Here is a 20,544-nt window from a genome sequence, read left to right on the forward strand (position 1 = left end):
AAGCTGCTATGAATTAAACAGTTGTCCCTGAGATAACTTACCGGAGACATGAATGTTTGTTTTTCCATTACAAAAGAATTGGATGACTTGGATAACTTATAGGAGTATCAGACTCCACGTGCCATGTCCTCGGAAATCTGGACTCGTGTGGATTTTTCAAGGACAAACTGGTAAGAGTCGCACACCACTATACTGAAATAAAGAAGCTATTACTGAAATACACGTGCTATATTATAAACTATGATATAAAACTTAAGGTTTAGTTATAAAGGACACCTTCCTACCTTTAGTCTTATTCATGAGCAGCATCAGTTGTCTTCTAACATCCAAGAGTCTGCACGATGTGTTTCATAGGTCCTAACTAGAGATGGACGGTCCGATACTGACCTAAATTACTGGATCGAATATCGGAGAGAAATAAAAAATGTAATCCGATCCATTAAATATCAAAAAAGCACCTCACAAAACTTGCGACCTGGCGTAACTCGGCTCACAACCGTAGCACATCGGAGCATTATGCATCAAGTGATAGAGCGGCTGTGGCATGCAGGACCTGTCACGTCTGGTTGAGCATTTGGAGCCTCGCCACCAAACCGGCATTTCATCTCCAAGAAAGTGATCCCAGAGAGAAGTAAAGCAAGTGTGTAAGTTCATCTCTGAATGTTTGTAAAGCATTCCAGCGTTAAGCTTATCAACCGATATATGGAGCGACTGCCTCTTCTCTCCCCCTCCCTCTCCTGCTGCTACTTAAATCATGAAACTGATTAATGATCAGCTGATCGGCTTTTCTGTCGCGAGTCTGTCTCTCTTGTTTGTTCGTGCCAGAAAGAGGAAACCAGCGGCTGAACAACAGCAGCACGTTTAAGCTTGATAATCTGTTGTTAGAATTTATTTAATATTACTTTCTACTCCAGGATCTTTTTCTACGTAGCTGACGGCTGTAACTGTGCAGGGGCGGATCTAGCAAAGTTTAGCCAGGGGGGCCGATAGGGCATGAACAGGGAAAAGGGGGCACAAATATATACTTTTCTTTCTTATTCTCTTTTAAAATGTCGAGCTTTTAATAAATAATTATCTGAATCTTACACCCAAAATTTTAATCTGATGTAAAAAGTATAGAAGACCATTACTGTATATAGTAACTGTTAAGTCTAATATACCCTTGTAAGCTATAGTACTTTTTCCTTTGGGAAGGTACCACCTGTGCATTCTGCAATTCTGTTGAAGAAAGATGTTGAATCTATTTAAATATTGTAGAAAAATAATTGATTTCTGTGCATTTTTTTCACACTGCATCAAATTAAAGTTGATTACGTCGATTAAGCATCATGAGGTGGAGTGTGGTTCCCTTTTTTTATTTATTTTTTGCTGGGAGTTTGCAACCCTATTAGTTAGGTTGCTTACTCTTTTAAATACCAGAATAGGGAGGATGGAGTAGGTTTAAGTTTATTAGATTCATCAGTTTTGCTGAACTATGAAATATTTTCGGTGCAGTGTATTTTTTGCATACAGGTATAACAAAATAGCATTAGTGTTTTTTTTAAACTTGAGTTTGGACCCATACAAAATGCAGCAAGATATTAAAAAAACAGTTTTATTGATTATAAAACACACTATATTGGATTCATATCGGTATCTGCCGATATCCAAATTTATAATATCAGTATCGGACATAAAAAAGTGGTATTGTGCCATCTCTAGTCCTAACATGAGGATCCCAGAACCAAAAAATAACCCAAAGGGTTAAAAAGATTTCCACATTGATGCAGATGATGTATATGATTGTGGGACTTGTATAAAAAAAATGTATATGCCATATTTGTCTGTGAAGGTTCTCAGTCATCCAGGTCATCGTAGTCAAAGGAGCTTGCAAAGAAAAGCGTCTGGACTTCTTTAAGCTGCTTGAAGACATTTCACCTCTCATCCTAGAAGCTTCTTCAGTTCTAAGGTCAAATGGCGGAAAGTCCCAGATTTAAACCCAGTGGGAGTATCCCCCCAAAGAGGGACAAAAGGACCCCCCGATGATCCTCTTTGGGGTGAAAATGGGTGTGGGTCCCAATCAGCCAGGGTTTCAGGTGAGCTCATTGTGAAACCTGGCACCACCTTATCATGCAATTTCCTGAGGTCAGATGGCCCAGGAAGTGAGTGGGCGTTAAGGCGTCTGGGGGAGGGAACTCAAAACTGGATTATAGATGGCAGACAGTTGGTGTCGTAAACCACCCTCTGTTCAAAGATGGTCGCTCACAGTGAACGTAAATGGCTTCTTTCACTCCTCTTTCAAACCATCTGTCCTCTCTGTCCAAAATGTGAACATTGGCATCCCATTTCACCGAAACAATAACATAGCGCACAGTGTGACGTCAAAAAAGGCACACACATTTGACGCTGCGCTTGTCTGGAGGAACGGAGTTTTCGAAAATCTCCACCCTGGCAGGTGGTTTCAAAAATCTCAGTTTTCAGTGACCAAAAACGCCATTTACGTGTGGACTAAAGGTGCAAAAATATGGGTTTTCAAAAATACCCGGGTACATGTGGATGTGTGGACAAAGCCTAAGGCTTTTCGTTTGAAAACGCATCCTTTTCTCTCCGTTTTGGCCTCCCATCCACACTGAGATGGCGTTTTCACAGATGGAAAACACAGCGTTTTGAAAACACATACATTTCAAAAGGGTGCTTTCCGTGGCAGTGTGGACAGCGAAAATGGAGACTTTCTAAAACGATGACGCATGATGCAGTCATGTGATCAATTAAACTAAGGCTACGTTCACACTGCAGGCAAAGCGCATCAAATCCGATTTTTTTTGACCCTATGCCACCCATATCCGATCATGGTATGACAGTGTGAACGGCACAAATCCGATATTTTCAAATCCGATTTGGGTCACTTTCGTATGTGGTCCTGAATCCGATACATATCTGATGTTTTAGAAAGCGACTGCTGTTTGAACGGTCACGTCGCATTAAATCCGTCTTTTACGTCACTGACACAAGACAGACGCCAATTATCAGCGCCGGGGAAGCGCCCGAGAAGACATCGCGAACGCTTCCTGGCCATCCCGTGTAGATGTTAGTGAAACTGTTGGAAAGACAACGTGAACATTTTATTTGTACTGTATAATCTGCAGATTCTGACAGAAATCTGCAGCTATCCTTTGAAGCACCGCTCCTCTCTAAAACAGCAATAAGGATCATTATTAGGTTATTTACATTATTATGTAAATAACAAAATAACTTAAAGCAAAATTTGGGAAACGTAAAGTCCGAAGTCTTTCTATTAAGGGCCATCAGTCAAACAATATTGTTTGCTTTGGGTCTAAACAGAGCGCGTTGTGTATGACATCTTCTTTTGCGCATGCGGGCCGCATCGAGCGTTCACACTAGAGCACGTTTGCTGTCGCATTTTATTTGTAGTGTGAACAAGCAGACAAAAAAAATTGGATTTGATCAAAAAATCGGAATTGAGCATTAAGACCTGCAGTGTGAACGTAGCCTAAGATAGCGGAGGGCATTATACAGCAGTGGTTTTGTTTGCTCTCAATTTTGACAGCCTATTAAAGATTAATATCAGTCTGTACATGCTCCAAATAGCTTTTCTTCAAATTCTTTAACTTTCACTCGCTTTTGCAACTTTGTACTTTTGTGTTACTCGCAGCAACAACTGTACCTCATTGTTATTCCATTTAAAAAACTTGGTGCTTTTCCTCAACATTTTGCTGCGACGTTTCAAAAAGCCGGAAAGTAAATAAGCGGCAGACAGAAATGAGGCAGGTCAAATCATCTTGGGTTTCACATATGAGCAGTACTGGAATGTCAGCGTTTTCGGCTGTTTCAATGTGGACGCACAACTCTGTGAAAATGACTGAAAACGCTACTGTGGACGCGGAGCGTTTTCACACACGAAAACGCCTTTCAAATCTATCCGGGCTACTATTAAAAACCAAAACAAACAAACAAACAAATAAAAAAAAACATTAAAAGTCACAAAAACCTACAAGGGCACTTAACACCACACACAGTCAAACAAAATACACAAAAAAGTATTAAACAGAAAAAAGTATACAATCCTAGTAATTTGCACCCCCACAGGTGAACTGCTGCCTGAGCCAAATGTAGTTGTTGTGATATTTGATCCCAGCGCACTCCAAAAAGGAATGTAGAATAGTTCTGTGGCGACTGAAACAAGTCAAACATCGCTGTAAACAACCATCAAAACGCACGGGCAGGGGATCACGAAAGCCCGACTACTTGGGCACAACAATTATAAACCGTCTCACAAAATAAAACTGTAGACAGGAAAAGATAGCAGTTCCTTAAAGGATGGGCCCAAAACAGCGGATGCTGCAGGCGTTTCCCTCATCCTGACACATATCTTTATATTTTGCTGGGCAAATTTGGTTACCAGGAACAGTAATTTCTTGACAAATGTGCAATCATACAGGTGTGGTGAAAAGTTTAGATTCACTCCTTATGGGTATGAGTGTTATGGGAATTTGGGTTTTTAATGATTTAGCTGAACTGTTTTTTGTTTTTTTTTACCTGAATGGTATGATTGTACAGTATTGTATCTTTAATGACTTTAAAAAGTAAGAATTGGGTGCACACGTTTTTAATTTACTGAGGAGAACAAACGGCTATATGGCAGCTGTGTCACTGACAACTGACAATCTAAATGTTCTTGCTTAACAATGACTGTAAAAAAATCAACATTGATCAGAAACTTTTATTCCTCATTTATGCAAACAGATTGAAAATTGGAATTATTTCAAATATACAGTTATGTTGTTTAAAACTGTTCACTATAAATGAGTTTTTAGCTTCAGCCTAAACTGAAAATGTATACACAATCTGAAGACAAATAAAACAAAGCTCAAAATCAAGATCTTTTTTTTAATTTTTTGTTTTTTATTATTTGTTGGTAATAATTTCATGTGGTCTTTAGTGAACAGTTCCACAAGTTCTTGTTACTCTTCTGGGCTTTTAAATAAAGTGAGTAATCTTCTTTGTAACGCCAGGTAAACTTTAGCGTACACATGAAAACATCCTAGAGAAGATATTTGGTCTCTTAAATGGTGCATTTCTTATGAAACTTTTGACAATCTCTTTGTCAACATTTCGGTGGCCAATTTTCATTAACTGCATGACAGTGTTTGGATATTTCCACTTATCCTGGAGTTCATTGTATACTGCCACGCTGACCTCTTCAATGTCCTCCAAGGAGATTTTGAGCTTTTGGGACACAATTTTAGCCCAGACTTTTTGGGCAAGCCTCTGTTTAATGGCTTCATCAGCCCCTAGAGGCAATTTCCCTGCTTCATTTGTATTGCTCATTGCGTGCATAACCAGATCTCTAGCAAAGCGTTCCACAAGTTCTCTGTACTCGTCTCGGTTTTTAGATAAAGTGAGTATTCTTTTGGGTAATGCCAGCAGATGTCTGGTGAATGTTGGGACAGTAATATCATCCTCAAGCTCTTCCTTCAGACTTGAAATCAAATCTTTTTCCTTGCACTTATGCACTTTACAAAGATTGGTGAAAATGGCTTTCGCCATACTGGGCAGCCTCTTTGGACATAGATCCAAATGTTTTCCCTCAATTTCAGGCCAGATTTTCTCAAGCAGACGATAACAGTTGGGAATCCTTGTGGAGTCTTTGTGTTTAGAGGAGACTTTCTCTAAGGCCCGTGAAACTACCAACTGAGTAAGTGCATAAACAAACATTTTTTCTGCAGACACATCATCAGATGCCAGACTGATGACAGAAGAAGAATCAACTTCTGACTCATGTACAGCTGGAATCACAGGCTTTTCCACGGGACAAGCTTCTATTTTGTCCCAGTGTTTTGTATCAGCTGTGGGCTTTTTCTCCATACAGCTTTTCTTTGGTTCTGCTGTGGCTTGGGATTGTGTGTCCACATGCTGAAGACTTGCACTGGCCTCTGTCTCCAGTTCCGGAGTTTCGGTTTTCTTATCATCACCACAGTTGTCTACAGATATTTCTGTAACCATGTCTTCCTTTGCTGGTGTTACCCCTGTTTTCTCATGGGAATCAGCGTCCACTGACTCAAGACACTCCTCTGTCAGTGTGGACACCGGAGCTCCCTTCTCCATGGTTGTCTCTGTTGCATCCACTAACATGGAGCAAAGTGATGTTGTGGCAGGTATGTCTGCTCCGGTGTCCACATGCTGAAGACTTGCACTGGCCTCTGTCTCCAGTTCCGGAGTTTCGGTTTTCTTATCATCACCACAGTTGTCTACAGATATTTCTGTAACCATGTCTTCCTTTGCTGGTGTTACCCCTGTTTTCTCATGGGAATCAGCGCCCACTGACTCAAGACACTCCTCTGTCTGTGTGGACACCGGAGCTCCCTTCTCCATGGTTGTCTCTGTTGCATCCACTAACATGGAGCAAAGTGATGTTGTGGCAGGTATGTCTGCTCTTTGTGAACTAAATGTGTTTAAATGTTGCTCGCTGTTCTGATGCATGAATGCGCTCTGAACTAAATCGCAGGTGTTTATGGAGTTCTGGAGTTCTATTTATAGGCTCGTGTCCTGTAGGCCCCGCCCACTGCCCTTTGATAATTGCCAAGCCCCGCCCACATCGAATGACTGTTGCCTAGCAATCGCTAGATGATAGTAGCACGGATGGGCACAGCCACTGTGACGTCATCCAGTGTTCTTTGATCAAAGAGAAGTAAGTGTTGGCTTTCTTGCTGCTCAGCAATTGATAACAAAGAACCTTGAAATGTGTTTTTAGCTAAACTTTGACACAGCTGCAGGACATTAATAATAATGAGAAGCTACTTAATATATATATATATATATATACACACATATATATATATATATATACACATATATATATATATATATATACACATATATATATAAGGTGTGTTGATTTCTCCCTAAGATGGCAAACTGAAACACTCAGTTGGTGACTTTTGGAGATTTATTTCCCTGGATGATTGAGAATGCATCAAGATGAAACACAAAAGGAAGTTCACAGCTTTTTGCAGCTCCCCCACTCCCCTCCCTCCAGAATTCCCAGGTAACAACCTAATTTACATATGAATGACTAGCCAATTTAGCTTCCACTTGGCTGAAGCTAAAGCTTAGCTAAAAGCCTACCAGCCATTTGGCTGCTCTCCGGGTTTTAAAGGTAGAAAGGTAGAAGCCTGGGACTCCTAGTGTTAAGAATTCTGAGTGACTAGGGCCGTTTGTATTTGCCTTCTCGTGGACTTGTGATACGTCATCAGTCGCGGACCAAGTACTGTTCCAGAATGCGTCAAGTAGCCAAGTACGCTCAAAATTCCCGGATGTGCTCTCGCTATCATTTCATTTGTTTGTTCATTTTCAGGCACAACAAATACCTATATTGAACATAAAATGCACAAAACAAAAAACAAAAATTGCCTGCTATGTGTTCTCCCATTCTGTCGAGCACGCTTCGGTGCTGATTGGTGTAGACTTGATGCAGTCAAATATCCCAGAATGCATTTCGTCCAAAACGGAAACGCGGCAATGGCGGAGGAGAGTGATAAAGGCTGAATTCGTCCTTTATTACCTTTTTTTCTTCTTGGTGCTTATTGGCATTTAACAAACAACGAATTGGTATATTACTGCCACCAACTAGAGTGGAGTGTGGACTGGATGTCACATAAGGATTAGATCCAATCATACAAATGTGTTTGTCTTAAGTATTGTGTGATAACTTTTATTTCTTGAGTTATTTCCAAGCAACTCAGTTAAATCTAGTTTCAGTTTAATTCTATTTAGGCTTTGAACCAGTTGTCTTCTTTTTTCCTCATGCCTCTCGACAGTGTAGTATAGCATGCTGTACTGTCTCATTATCTCCACAATACACAGCACATTTTCCAGTGCAATGGTTCCCTAAAATAAATAGTGTGCTGTTTAGCCAGGTGTGCCCAAAGCGGTCTCTCTCTTTATCAGTTGTCATGTGTAGGTCCCCACCCTCCTCACCTGTGGATCGACACCCACCTGTTTCTGACAAGCAGTCACTACCCCCTACTTAAGACAGTGGCCGAGGGTCATTCCTCGCTGGATTGCTGACCTACCTCATTAGTGAATCACCAGCTCATCTCAGTATTTTCTGACAAGCTAATAATTGAGTTATTGTGAGCGATAACTCAATTTATAAAGTAATACATACAGAGAAAAGACTGCTGTATTTACTGTAGCACACAGGTTTCCAGCTGTTTTAAGCCGCATGATACCTGCTGAGAACACCTGAGACCCAGCACATTGTTTTCAAAACCCCCACTGGCTTTCAACACTCAGTGGAAATTAAACATTATTGCTGACAAATAATGTTTGGTTTATTTCAGTATTTTATTTGATTCCGAGCAAATCGGTTATAGCCAAGATTAAAGTTAGTTTTATTGAACCCTAATGTCTCACTCAAGAGTTGTCGGTAAATTTGGAAATTAATCTTTGCTCATCCTAACTGCTTGGTGTAGTAATGTGCTATTCTTATTTTAACAATTTATTAAAGCTAACATTGAAAATATTTTAATCCAGGAGCAAAGTTCGAGCATTTTCACCAGAAACAGAAACATCTGGTCAAGCATGATGTTGTTGTACATGGAAATTAAAAAAAAAAAAAAAAGGGGGGGGGGGGGGGGGGGGGGGGAGTAATATTAACTCCATTCTAAACATTAGCTGTCTGTACATTTTTGGAGTCTATTACAAATAATAATAATAATAATAATAATAATAATAATAATAATAATTCTAACATCCACCATGTTATAAAAACTCTGTTAAAGGAGAGTTCCATTGTACCATGTGAAACTAACTTAACATCAAAACATCAACCACTTAACAAACTCTGAAAGCTTTTGAGTTTATTTGTCTCCTCTCATAAGGAAAATGAACCCAACAATTTGCTGGGACTCAGTTGGATAGCTCATTTTACAATGTATTTTAATAGAGAGAATCTTCCTTCAACCTACTCTTTCAGTTCTAAGTGCTTGCAGATGCGCTACAGACAGCATTTAAAACATCAGCAAACATTGAGCTTTTGAGTATGGAAGAGGATTAGGGGCACAAAAAGAAAAAAAGTGGGCATGTCTTTTTTTCTTCTTTTCCAAGAACTCTGAGATTAAAATCAGAATTCTGAGAAAAAAAAAATTCTGGGGAAAAAGTCAGAATTCAGACTTTTTCTCAGAATTCTGGAAAAGAAACAAAAAACAAAGACTTTTTTTTTTCCAGTGGCCCTAATCCTTTTCTATAATTGAGCCTTTAATCAGCTTTTACAGTTTTTCCCAATTGTTAACACACATTTTTTGAAAGCATGCCTCACTACACACAAATCAAAAAAACACACACAATGGGCAAAACCCTTCAATTGTCCTGCAAAATGAAACTCTACATTCAAAACAATGTAATTTCTTCTTACAAGAAGTCTAAGACCAGGCAACAAAATAAGTTTGACTTGTTGTACGTCGGAAACCACAGCAAAATACGGAGAGTGTCCTCAACAGCCAGAAGAGAGGAGGATATGATACCGAGGATGTGGACAACTGGGTGAAGAATTTGTCTGACAGACAGATCACCCAAACAGAGAAAAACATCCTTGCTAAAGGGTTGAATTTTGCTGTCACGCTGAGACAAATCCCGCTAGTGGACCTGATCACAGCCACAGAAACAGCAATTTGAAATAACAATATTGCAGAAGTGGAAGCAGAGCAACTACGGACGAAAGTTTTAGCCTGTCTCAGCAATGCAAAGCCCCCAGCATCCAACATCACCATGGAGGAGAGGAAGGCACTCACATCACTTAGTGATGACAACAACATTATCATCCTTCTGGCGGACAAGGGTAGGTGCACAGTATTGCTAAACCAAAAAGACTATCATGAGAACCACCTGTCCTCAGACATCCTGGTGAACTTCTATCGTTGCACCATCGAGAGCATCCTGACCAACTGTATAACAGTCTGGTACGGGAACTGCTCTGCCTCGGACCGGAAGGCGTTGCAGAGGGTCGTGAAAACTGCCCAGCGCATCGCCAGAGCACCACTTCCTGCCATAAAAGACATCTACAGGAAGCGGTGTCTGAAAAGGGCTGGGAAAATCATCAGAGACCCCAGTCACCCATCACATGGACTCTTCACCCTCCTGCCCTCTGGGAGGCGCCACAGGAGCCTCCGGACTAAGACCACCAGGTACCGGAACAGCTTCTTCCCCACAGCTGTCAGACTCCTGAACTCTGCCTCCTGACATCTGACCCACGTTAAACTCATGGACTGAACATACACACCCCCACAATGGACAACTGTACCCTCAAACACAATAATAACATGGACTGAACCACCACTCACAACCACCAGCACTTTATATAGCCTCTGTAGAAACTATCTACACCCTCACTTACCTTAACTGCACTACTGTATAGCTCTGTGTAAATAATCATTCTGTACATTCGATAATCTTTAATCCTACAACTGTTTACAACTTGCATAGTTCCCATTTCTGTATAGCTGTATATCTCAGATTCTGTAGAGTTTTTATATCCTGTACATAGCTTGTACTCACTACAGCCTGTACATACTTATAGTTATAGAATATTCACAACATACTTCATACCGTGTACATTATAACATACCATAATAGACCCATTTCTGTAATATACTCACATATCTATATTATAATATATATTGTAATATATCTATATCACTAAGCACTTCTGGATGGATGCAAACTGCATTTCGTTGCCCTGTACCTGTGCATGTGCAATGACAATAAAGTTGAATTCTATTCTATTCTATTCTAAAATACTTATGAGCCCCTGAAACGAGACCCAGGAAGTGGCTACAAGAAGAGGGTGAGAGACTGTCTGAAGCAGTTAGACCAAGACAAGGCTATCAACCGGACCTCATCCAGGGGGGTCTACACCAAGTCTGAAAGGTTTACCAAAGTTACATAAACAGGGTGCACCTTTAAGACCGATTGTCTGTATGATCAACTCTGTCACCTATAACATCTCCAAGTTTCTGGCTTCAATCCTCAGCCTGTCACGGTCCTGGGTCTTATGACCCAGTGTTTTGAGTTTCAGTTCTTTTGATGCTGTTAGTGTATGTTCTAGCTTATTATGTTTCCTATGTGCATCTGTTTATCAGTTCCCCCTTGTATTGTCATACCCTGTGAAGTCTCCCTTGCCCTTCGCTTCGTGTGTTTCTTATCTATGTGTCTTATGCTGTCAGGTCTGCGTTTCATTAGATTTCCTGTTTTATTTTGAAGGGTTCCTGTGTCCCTAGGTTCGATGTTGTTAATGTTACGCTCCCCTTGTCACGTCGTTATGTTCATGTGTGTCAGCTGTTTCCCCATGTGTTCCCACTTTCCTCATTATCCTCCTGTGTGTATTTAGTCCGCGTGCTTTCAGTCATTCCTGGTCAGGTCGTACTGTCACAGTCTGGCTGGGGCAGACTGTATGTGTTGCAAAAGAGGACTCAAACGCAGACCAAAACGTGGCGTGGATTAACAAAAACAAGCCGTTTATTGAGGCTAGCAACGAGGGTACAAATAATAGGGCATTGGTGAACACTAACCTAAACTGGGTGAACTAAAACTAAACATGAAAAACCTTAAGCATAGTGAACTGACAGAGATACCTGGAGATGAGACATGGATGAGCAGACGACCTGACCAGGAATGACTGAAAGCACGCGGACTAAATACACACAGGAGGAAAGTGGGAACACATAGGGAAACAGCTGACACACATGAACATAACGACGTGACAAGGGGAGCATAACATTAACAACATCGAACCTAGGGACACAGGAACCCTTCAAAATAAAACAGGAAATCTAATGAAACGCAGACCTGACAACATAAGACACATAGATAAGAAACACACGAAGCGAAGGGCAAGGGAGACTTCACAGGGTATGACAATACAAGGGGGAACTGATAAACAGATGCACATAGGAAACATAATAAGCTAGAACATACACTAACAGCATCAAAAGAACTGAAACTCAAAACACTGGGTCATAAGACCCAGGACCGTGACACAACCCGCTGGTGGGCAACTCTGAGCACCACATCCAGAACACCCTGGATTTTGTTGAGAAGGTGAGAGATGTCATTATGGAGGCAGATGAAACCATGGTCTCGTACGACGTTACATCTCTCTTCACTTGCATCCCAGTCACGGAAGTGTTGGAGGTAGTTCGTAAGAGATTACAGGATGACACCAACCTCAGCAACAGGACTGCTCTCAGCACCGACCAAGTGTGTTTGAACTGTGTCTTCATTCCACCTACTTCACATACAAGGGTCAGTTCTACAGGCAGAAACATGGGTGTGCCGTGGGCTCCCCAGTTTCACCCATCGTGGCCAATTTGTACATGGAGGAAGTGGAAAAGAGGGCTTTGCTATCCTCCCCTGGAACAACACCAAGTCATTGGTTCAGGTATGTGGATGACACCGGGGTGAAAATCAAATCTCATACCACAATTCACGGATCACATTAACTCGGTGGACCGACACATCAAATTCACCAGGGAGGATATGAACAGTGGCAGGTTAGCCTTCTTAGACTGTGAGATTTCCATCAGTAATGGGGGACATCTAAAAGCTGATGTGTACAGGAAACCTACACATACGAATCAGTATCTAAGGTTTGACTCTCATCATCCACTGGAGCACAAACTGGGCGTCATCAGGACGCTACCACACAGAGCGAACACCATCCCCACTGACACAGCAGCCAGGGAGGCAGAAGAACATCAAGAAGGCCCTGAGTAAATGTGGTTATCCCAGCTGGACTTTTGTCAAAGCTGGGAAGGCTCCTAAAGAAAGCTCCAGCTGATCCAGGAGAAAAGGACAACCGCCGCCCAAGTGAAAACCTGTAGTGATCCTGTATATGTCAGGACTATAGGAGCAGCTGAGACACATTTTTTCTAAACACCAGGTCTCTGTGGCTTTTAAACCCCAAAACACGCTGCACCAAAAACTGGTGCACCCCAAGGATCGGGTCCCCCGACACAAACAGAGTAACATAGTGTACGCTGTTCAGTGCAGGAGGAGTGCCAGGATTTATACGTCGGGGAAACCAAACAACCTCTGGCAACACAGAAGAGTCACCTGCAGTCTATTTACACCTACAGGCCAGTGGACACTCTTTCAATGATGAGGATGTAACATCCTGGACAGGGAGGAACGCTGGTTTGAGGGCGGAGTCAAGGAGGCCATTTACGTGAAAAGGGAAAGACCATCTCTGAATGGAGGAGGGGCCTAAGGGTACATCTGTCACCATCTTACACTGCTGTGATTGCAGCCATTCCCCAACTCTCTGTGAATGGGACTCATGGCCATTGATCAGTGGGCTTTGTTGATCAATGGTCATGAGAATTTGCATAATTATGAATAAGGAACTGACCTCTCAGCCCATTGTTCCTTCATTCGCTGGTTTCAGTCATTATGCAAATGTGCTGTTTATAAGGGTGAAACCTGCAGTCAGCTGAGACTGAAGACGTCACCTGATGATGATGAAATGTTTCTCCCACTGAAAACGCTGCGTCCAGATGAACAGAACCAACTTTTGGAGAATGTAATTTCTTCTCAAAATGGTATTTTGTTTTCAAATGACACACACAACCCATCACCAGTTGAACACTGATGTGCTTAATGTAAAATACTATGACCATTTCTTCTCCAGTCATCATAATGACTACTGTAAGCCTTTTTTTGTTTTGTGTTACACTTACTACAGACAGTACAGTGGCCTGTCAAACAATGGGGAAAAACTGTGAAAGTAGAGATGGTGTCAGTCTCACAAATCCAAACTGAAAGCTACAATAACCCAGTTTTATCTGAATTTGAAAGCAGGAAATTAGAGGTCATCCAGATTTGACAAAACAAATAGAGCAGGAAGTTGTTTTTAACACCCTCCACCCCCAAAAAGGGCAAAGTCTAGTAGGATTTGCTGTTAGCTGAACTCAGAGTTGGAGTCAGAGCAATTTCCCTGAAAAAGTATTAATGAACTTAAAGGCAGAAACTCATCATTTTATTTTCATTCTGAATGAGATTTTTCAAATCAAGTAATATTTTTTTCAGAAACTCATTGTGCCACCTGAGTGGGTCAACTGAGCCACAGGTTGCAGAAATGATCCCCGGCTCCTGCAATAGATTTAAATATCTCGCCCAAGGATACTTAAAACCCTTATTTACCCCATTGCTTTGCAAGTATTACTGCATGTGTGAGAAAGTTAGGAAAAGAGCTTTTAAAAACACTGTATATGTGTGAGATCAGGTAAATGAAATGTGTCCTAGAATTATATAGAATATATAGAATTAAATAGTTTTGAAATGAAAAACAGTGACAATAAAATAATAATAATAATTCTCTTACACAATGTGGATAATGTAAGAGTAAACTTTATCAGATTTTTTTCTTTTGCACTTGGAAAGCCCATTGGCTCCTGACATTATACAGTAACACTGATATGCAGCTGATCAGCCAGGTAATCTTCAATGTCCAGAAATTTAATTTAACAAGTTTGCTGATGCTCTCTTGAACAATACAGAACACTATGAATACTATAGTCAACAAATGTCAAAAAACAGTCCAGGGTACAGATGTGACAGCGATATGATTAGAGCTACAGCACAAAACAAACTTGATGGGCAGAGGAAGAGGAGAATGAAGTACAGGACGTATCAATACTTGTTTTTGTTGTAGTATAAAACTGTATCGCCTGCTTTAAGGGTCATCCTTTTTGTGGAGCAGACTGCTGGTTCACATCAAGGTCCAGCACATTGTAAGTTATAATTTCAACTGCTGAAGCGAATTCCATCTTTTAAAAGATGTACTTCCTTTAAGAAAAGAAAACGAACACAACAGTTTATGGACAAATTCTGGTTTGGGGTGAAATTGTGACAAATGTGACAATGACAATACCTCACAACTGGGTTTTGACCATATAAATAAAAAAAAAGCTTTTTCATTTTGCTGTCTAAAACCTATAACACTTTTTATTTTTTTTAGTCACTGGAGAAACAGCAACAAGTAGCACGATGCTTCTCTTTGGCCTCATGGTGGCATTGTTGTCTTACTGTCACGCTGAATAAGAACCAGATGTTAAAAAAAAAGACAGACGACAAATGAAATTAAAGAAGTAAAACATCAGTCCCAAACAAACTATTTCAGTTCCCCTGAGTTACTAATGCACACATGCTTCAAAACTCATCTGCTTTTCTGTAACTTGCCTCTTTCAGACAGTGAACTTGCTGCTTATGTTTCCAGGAAGACCATGACATCTGAAAAGCTGATAGAGGCAACAAGGATGCTACTTTTTCCCTACAGCTCATCTTGTAAACTTACACTAAAATGTTGTTATGACCATAATCAGGTGACTGTGGGATTTCTCTGTGTTTTGAATGAATACCTAACATGCTAGGATTCGAAGTTGACAGTTGTCAAAGTTGATTTGGTCAGTGACAGTTACTGCAGTTATCAACCCAAGTTTAAGCATCATTCCAAGTGTTAGTGGGAGTGGTTTGTTTGGTTGTTTTCTTTTTTTTCACTTTGGAATGGAAACAAACAGGTTTCATTTTGGTAGAAAAGAAAAAATGTGATACAAATGTGCTCATTATCAGCATTCTATTCATGCTTTCTAAAAACACAGTACCAGTACAATAAAAAAAAGTTGAATATGGGAATCATTTTAAAACTTTTTTTGTTATAATGCAATCTTTGTGTGGTTGACCAAAGCAGGTATTGCAAAGTCTAATAGAAAACTGGATTGTAATAGATACATTTAAGAAGGGAAAATAATTAACTTAAATCTGAAAACATCTAAACCTGGTCATGTGTTCGTGTTGAAGTTGTTTTCAGACATAAATACAGCTCTGAATCTTCAATTTTTCAGCTCCCTGCTTCTTCCCTGATTTCTGTTTTTGTTGTGCCTCCTGCATTCGATATGCTGTCTTAACACTATCCTAAACTGGTTTTTATTCGGCTATTCCTAATGTATTCTGCATGTAAGAAAGGTAAAATTGTGGAACTTGATTCTCCTGATATTCTCCAGATTTTTTGTTTTAAAATAGCTTTAAACACATTTACAGCACGATTTTGCAGAGGTGCTCTGTGTAAGAGTCTGTTTTGCTCACATGAGGCATGTTTCAAACTCGAATTCTGTTGCATAGTCAGAGCTTTTTGAGTTTCAAAATCTGAAAACAATGTTTAAGTGTAGCTTTCTTGTCTGTGGAGGGCAACAGTTGGGCTGTGTTACTTAATGCATGTATATGTGATATGTTTGGCTCGCTGGACTTTTTTGATAAGCAAAACACAAAGTCTATTTCAGGATTATTCTCCTGTACTCAGAGTCGTGAATACGAGTCAGCACACAGTCTTTGACCAGCAGATGTTCTCTGGTGGAGATAAGGATCTAGACCCTCCGTTCTTGTCATACTTCTTATCAGCCACCAGTGATCCGGCAGGCTTGTGCCTTTGTTCAACTTCATCCTGTGTTGAGCTGCTTTCGTCCCCATCTTCCTCTTCATTGTCACTTCTTTCATCTTTGGTTAGCTGAATGAAATGATTACAGTAAAAATACAGAATGAAAAACATGATGGGAAAATCAACAGAAACGGAGACTGTATTTAGAAAAAAGCCGCCAAAGAGGACAAAATGTCTACTTGAAAGCAGATTTGAAATCTGAGATGCAGCAGAGAACTCTGGGTAGCAGTTTGGCTTCCTTTCAATGTAAAACACAAAGCTTTGTTGAGCATTTTGAAGCCTGGACATTAACATTTTGCTCATCACAATGCAGGTTTTTTAACAACGTAGTGACATATTTGGACGAAATGATGCATTTTAAAGTTACCACGTAAGAGTGATCTGCATTTATAGGATGCAAAGAACCACATACCTGCTATTTAAAAGATCCATTTTTGCTAGGCGTGTTGGTTTGAGTTACTAACTAACCTTTTGAACCATGTTTGTGGTATGTTTGGAGTATTTCATTGAAAATTGCATGTTTTATTAGCTTTCTTACATCACTGGGAAACTAGGTCAGTAAGGTACTTAAAACCTACTTGATGGTCTGGCCTTTACCTGAGTTCTTGAAGGCTCTGGATGTTGTAGGGCTGTCTTGGTTGACATGCCTCTGCAACATCGCAGAGTTTGTTCATTAGTCAAACTTTGAACGCAGGGTACATGTTTTAATTCTGGTTGGGGAACACTGGGCCAGCTCTTTATCATCTCAAGGACGTTCGAGTTTGCCCACCCAGTCCACATGTATTTTATGGCCCTCTGAGTATCCTGTGGGTGTTCTTTAGGAGTGTGGGGTGTAAAGAGAGACGTGGATAAATACTGTCACAGCAGACTTACTGTGCCAAACATAAATTTCCTGATCATGCGTAGAATGAGGTAGGCCCAGAAAATGTGCAGACAAAGCAGGACCACCAGCATTGTGTTGAAGAAGTAGTAACCAAAGAAGGCAGGGTAATAGAGAACAGGGTAGACCCAAGTACAGTGGATCAGCCTGAAACACAAGCATATCAAAAATGTAAAAATCTGTTACATACTAAATGTAATACATGTATAGGAAATCTGCTTGAGTATGAATGAACAAAGACCAATAAACTTAGTTCACTGCTTACTTTAGACTTAATTTGAAGAAAAAAACACACAACTTAAGTCTTATTTATCGGCTTACCAAAATGGAAAGATGATCAGTCGTGTTACCATGAACACTATGGCAAACAAAACAAAGAGAGTTTTGCAGGTTTTCTCCCATTTGGCATAGTTGAATAATTTGGCAGACTAAAAGAAAAATGAGTTTTACCATTAATTAACAACACACATATACACACAGCAGGTTTTATGTAGGATAAAGACCCAGTAAGTCCCAACAATCAGTTGACCCGCATGAGAAGGCACTTGGTGACAGCGAAGGAAAAACTCCCTTTTCACAGGAAGAAACCTCTGGCAGAACCAGGTCAGCCATCTCCCACGACTGGTGGAGAGTGAAAAGGGTTCAGTGAAGTAGAAACACTTCCATCATATTCTAGATCTCAAATATTTTCTTTTCTTTAATATGTGGCACACCACAAAGTAACAGAAACAGGTATTGGCACTTTGCATGTTTTATCTGCTTTCTGACAATTCACAAGAGAAAACTTCAAAAAGTGTATTTTTGAAAAATATCACCATGTGGTCATTGTTCAGAATACGTTACTGCTTAGGTGAGGTCTCATTTTTACCCATGCTGCTCGTTTTTGAGCTAAGATTCCTTTTGTGTCACAACTATTTTCATTTACCTGCAATACCAGGTGGATTTATTTTGAACTGTAAGCAGTGTCCAGTTACTAAAGGTTAATCTATACCTTCATGTGGCCACCAAACATGTGGCCGAGACTGACCTCTAGGAAAACATCGGAAGCATCATGGATAAGCATAACCAGTGTTCCTACACGGATGTAGTTGGCACACCAGGAAAAGGATAAGAGGACCAGAGTGGCCAAGTGGTGGATGATTTGCTCCTTAAAGTCCTGATGGAGATAAGAAACACACAAAAACACACAAAGAAAACTCCAATCAACACAGGGAGTACTGTTTCATCACAAATCATGTTTGCATATTAAAAAAAGGTACATGTTGTTAAATGACAGAAGGACAAGAAAAGCAAAGAGAGAGAGAGAGAAATACAGAAAGTCATGACGCAGAAAACAGCGCTGACTCTGCCAAGTTAAAATAAATAAATAAATAAACATTTCTAACGTTATTTACACTTTTCATAATAGTGGAACAAGTTTCAGAATGCATCAATTATAATAATACCATTAAATATGTACATATATTTATTAGTTTCAGATGTAGCCATTCTTGTATTTTGCTTGTTTACATTATTGTATTTTGCACAACTCTGTTGCTTGTGAAGCTCGCACACAAGAATTTCACTCACATGTGCTGTACCAATGTACCTGCACATGTGATGTGACAATAAAAGTGATTTGATTTGATTTGATTTGAAATATAAAAAATACCATAAAAGACAGGAAGAACTTTTTCCCCATTTCCTGCAGTCTAATAGTTATCTTTGTACACTCCAACAGAATCTAATTAACAGGAGGCAAGGTTATTATCGTTAACGAAAACTAACGAAATAACAACTAGAACAAATCATTTTCGTTATCGGGAATAAAAATAAAAACAAGACTTTGCAAAAAAATGAAAACCAACTAAAACTATAATGAGTGTTCACAAAACTAACTAAAATTAACTAAATTTATAGCGAAAATGTATTTAGTTTTCATTGATGTGTGCGTGTCCTACAATAGTCAAGGGTGAAAATGAAGTGTAGTTTTCAGGGTTTTTTCTTGCTGTGTCACATTATGCCAGCAGGTGGCAGCACGTTAGTCGAATCCAATTTGGGATTACTTTGAATATGACTGTGTTTTGGATAAAGCAAGTGTCTTGTAGTGGAAAGAGACAAATTATGAGGGACATTTCTAAAGGGGAAAAAAATCCCACAAACCTTAAAGTGCACTTGAAAAGCTCACACATATATACAATAAAAATTCATTAATTAATTAATTAATTTAAAATAAAAAAAAAAAAAAAAAAAAAAAAGCTTGCACAAGAAGGCTAACCTAGCTTACCTAGCCTACCTAAGGGAGCACACTCAACCCTCATCCCCAGAAACAGAAGCTAACCCCGGGCAAGGCAGCGTGATGCATCCCGAGACAACTCCACAAAAAACATTAATGCAGTGGTTGCAACAGCGAGCCGATGGCTGCTGGTTGGTCAATTTGCAGGAACATCACAAGCGAGAGGAAGCGTTGATGAATATGTTTATTGAGACGGGGACATCTACACAACTGTGTGAGTCAGTTGCCTTCAAAAAGTTTAGCAATTCACTTGAACCAAAATTACGAACACCTGGTGCTGCAAAAGTTAATAGTCTCATTGGGGCCAAGATTTATCTTTTATAGTTGCCTGCTATCAATGGTTGTTCATCTGGCCTTTTTTTTTTTTTAAGAACCCAGAGGTTCCCCATAGGTGGGAATGTGAGTTGTCTGTCTCTGCGTGTTAGCCCTGCGACCTGTCCAGGGTGCAGGGTATGGCAGCTGGAATAGCAACATACCCAAGGATGAGCAGAAGAGCATGACTGATATGATGAAACTGGGATTTTGTTACACTTAATTATTGCAAACAACTAAAAAAAAAAAAAAAAAAAAAACTAAACTAGCAAACAAATGGTAAAAACTAATTAAAACTGATATAAATTTGAAAATCTGAAGTCAAAACTAAATAAAAATAAAAACTAATGAAAATTGCAAAACTATTAAAACCCTGTCAGGAGGTTTCATGTATTAGAAAGAAAGGGAAACTTCTTCACATGCCTGATCACAATAGGTTAAACATGTTTTATTTTGTTTTGTTTTTTTATCTTTCTCTACAACAGGTAGCATTGATAAGACAACTCATATGTCTTCAGAAGGGCTATAGTGTGTACTGGAAAGAAAGGGACCAAGCACCGAGTCTTAAAGGTAATAAAATTAGATTGAATA

At 39.8% G+C, this 20,544-nt stretch overlaps 1 protein-coding gene and 1 long non-coding RNA gene across 4 annotated transcripts in view; one reads left to right on the forward strand and one right to left on the reverse strand.

The window, feature by feature from the left end:
* LOC143419779 (uncharacterized) overlaps positions 1–20,544 on the forward strand; it is a 21,252-nt gene continuing 708 nt past the window's right edge. The window contains exons 1-2 of the long non-coding RNA XR_013099778.1: positions 1–170; positions 20,439–20,523. This is a non-coding gene — a long non-coding RNA (uncharacterized LOC143419779). The remainder of the gene's footprint in view (positions 171–20,438; positions 20,524–20,544) is intronic.
* The window catches only part of cers3a (ceramide synthase 3a), a 16,600-nt gene continuing 10,443 nt past the window's right edge, over positions 14,388–20,544 (reverse strand). For all 3 annotated transcript variants that reach the window (XM_076887229.1, XM_004568695.5, XM_004568696.5), the window contains 4 exons: positions 18,394–18,522; positions 17,688–17,794; positions 17,360–17,513; positions 14,388–16,555 (listed from right to left, as the gene is read on the reverse strand). In XM_076887229.1, coding sequence (XP_076743344.1) covers positions 16,367–16,555; positions 17,360–17,513; positions 17,688–17,794; positions 18,394–18,522 — 579 coding nt within the window. In that variant the 3' untranslated portion in view covers positions 14,388–16,366. The remainder of the gene's footprint in view (positions 16,556–17,359; positions 17,514–17,687; positions 17,795–18,393; positions 18,523–20,544) is intronic.

Source organism: Maylandia zebra, linkage group LG1, assembly GCF_041146795.1.
Source record: "Maylandia zebra isolate NMK-2024a linkage group LG1, Mzebra_GT3a, whole genome shotgun sequence".
Taxonomy (NCBI): domain Eukaryota; kingdom Metazoa; phylum Chordata; class Actinopteri; order Cichliformes; family Cichlidae; genus Maylandia; species Maylandia zebra.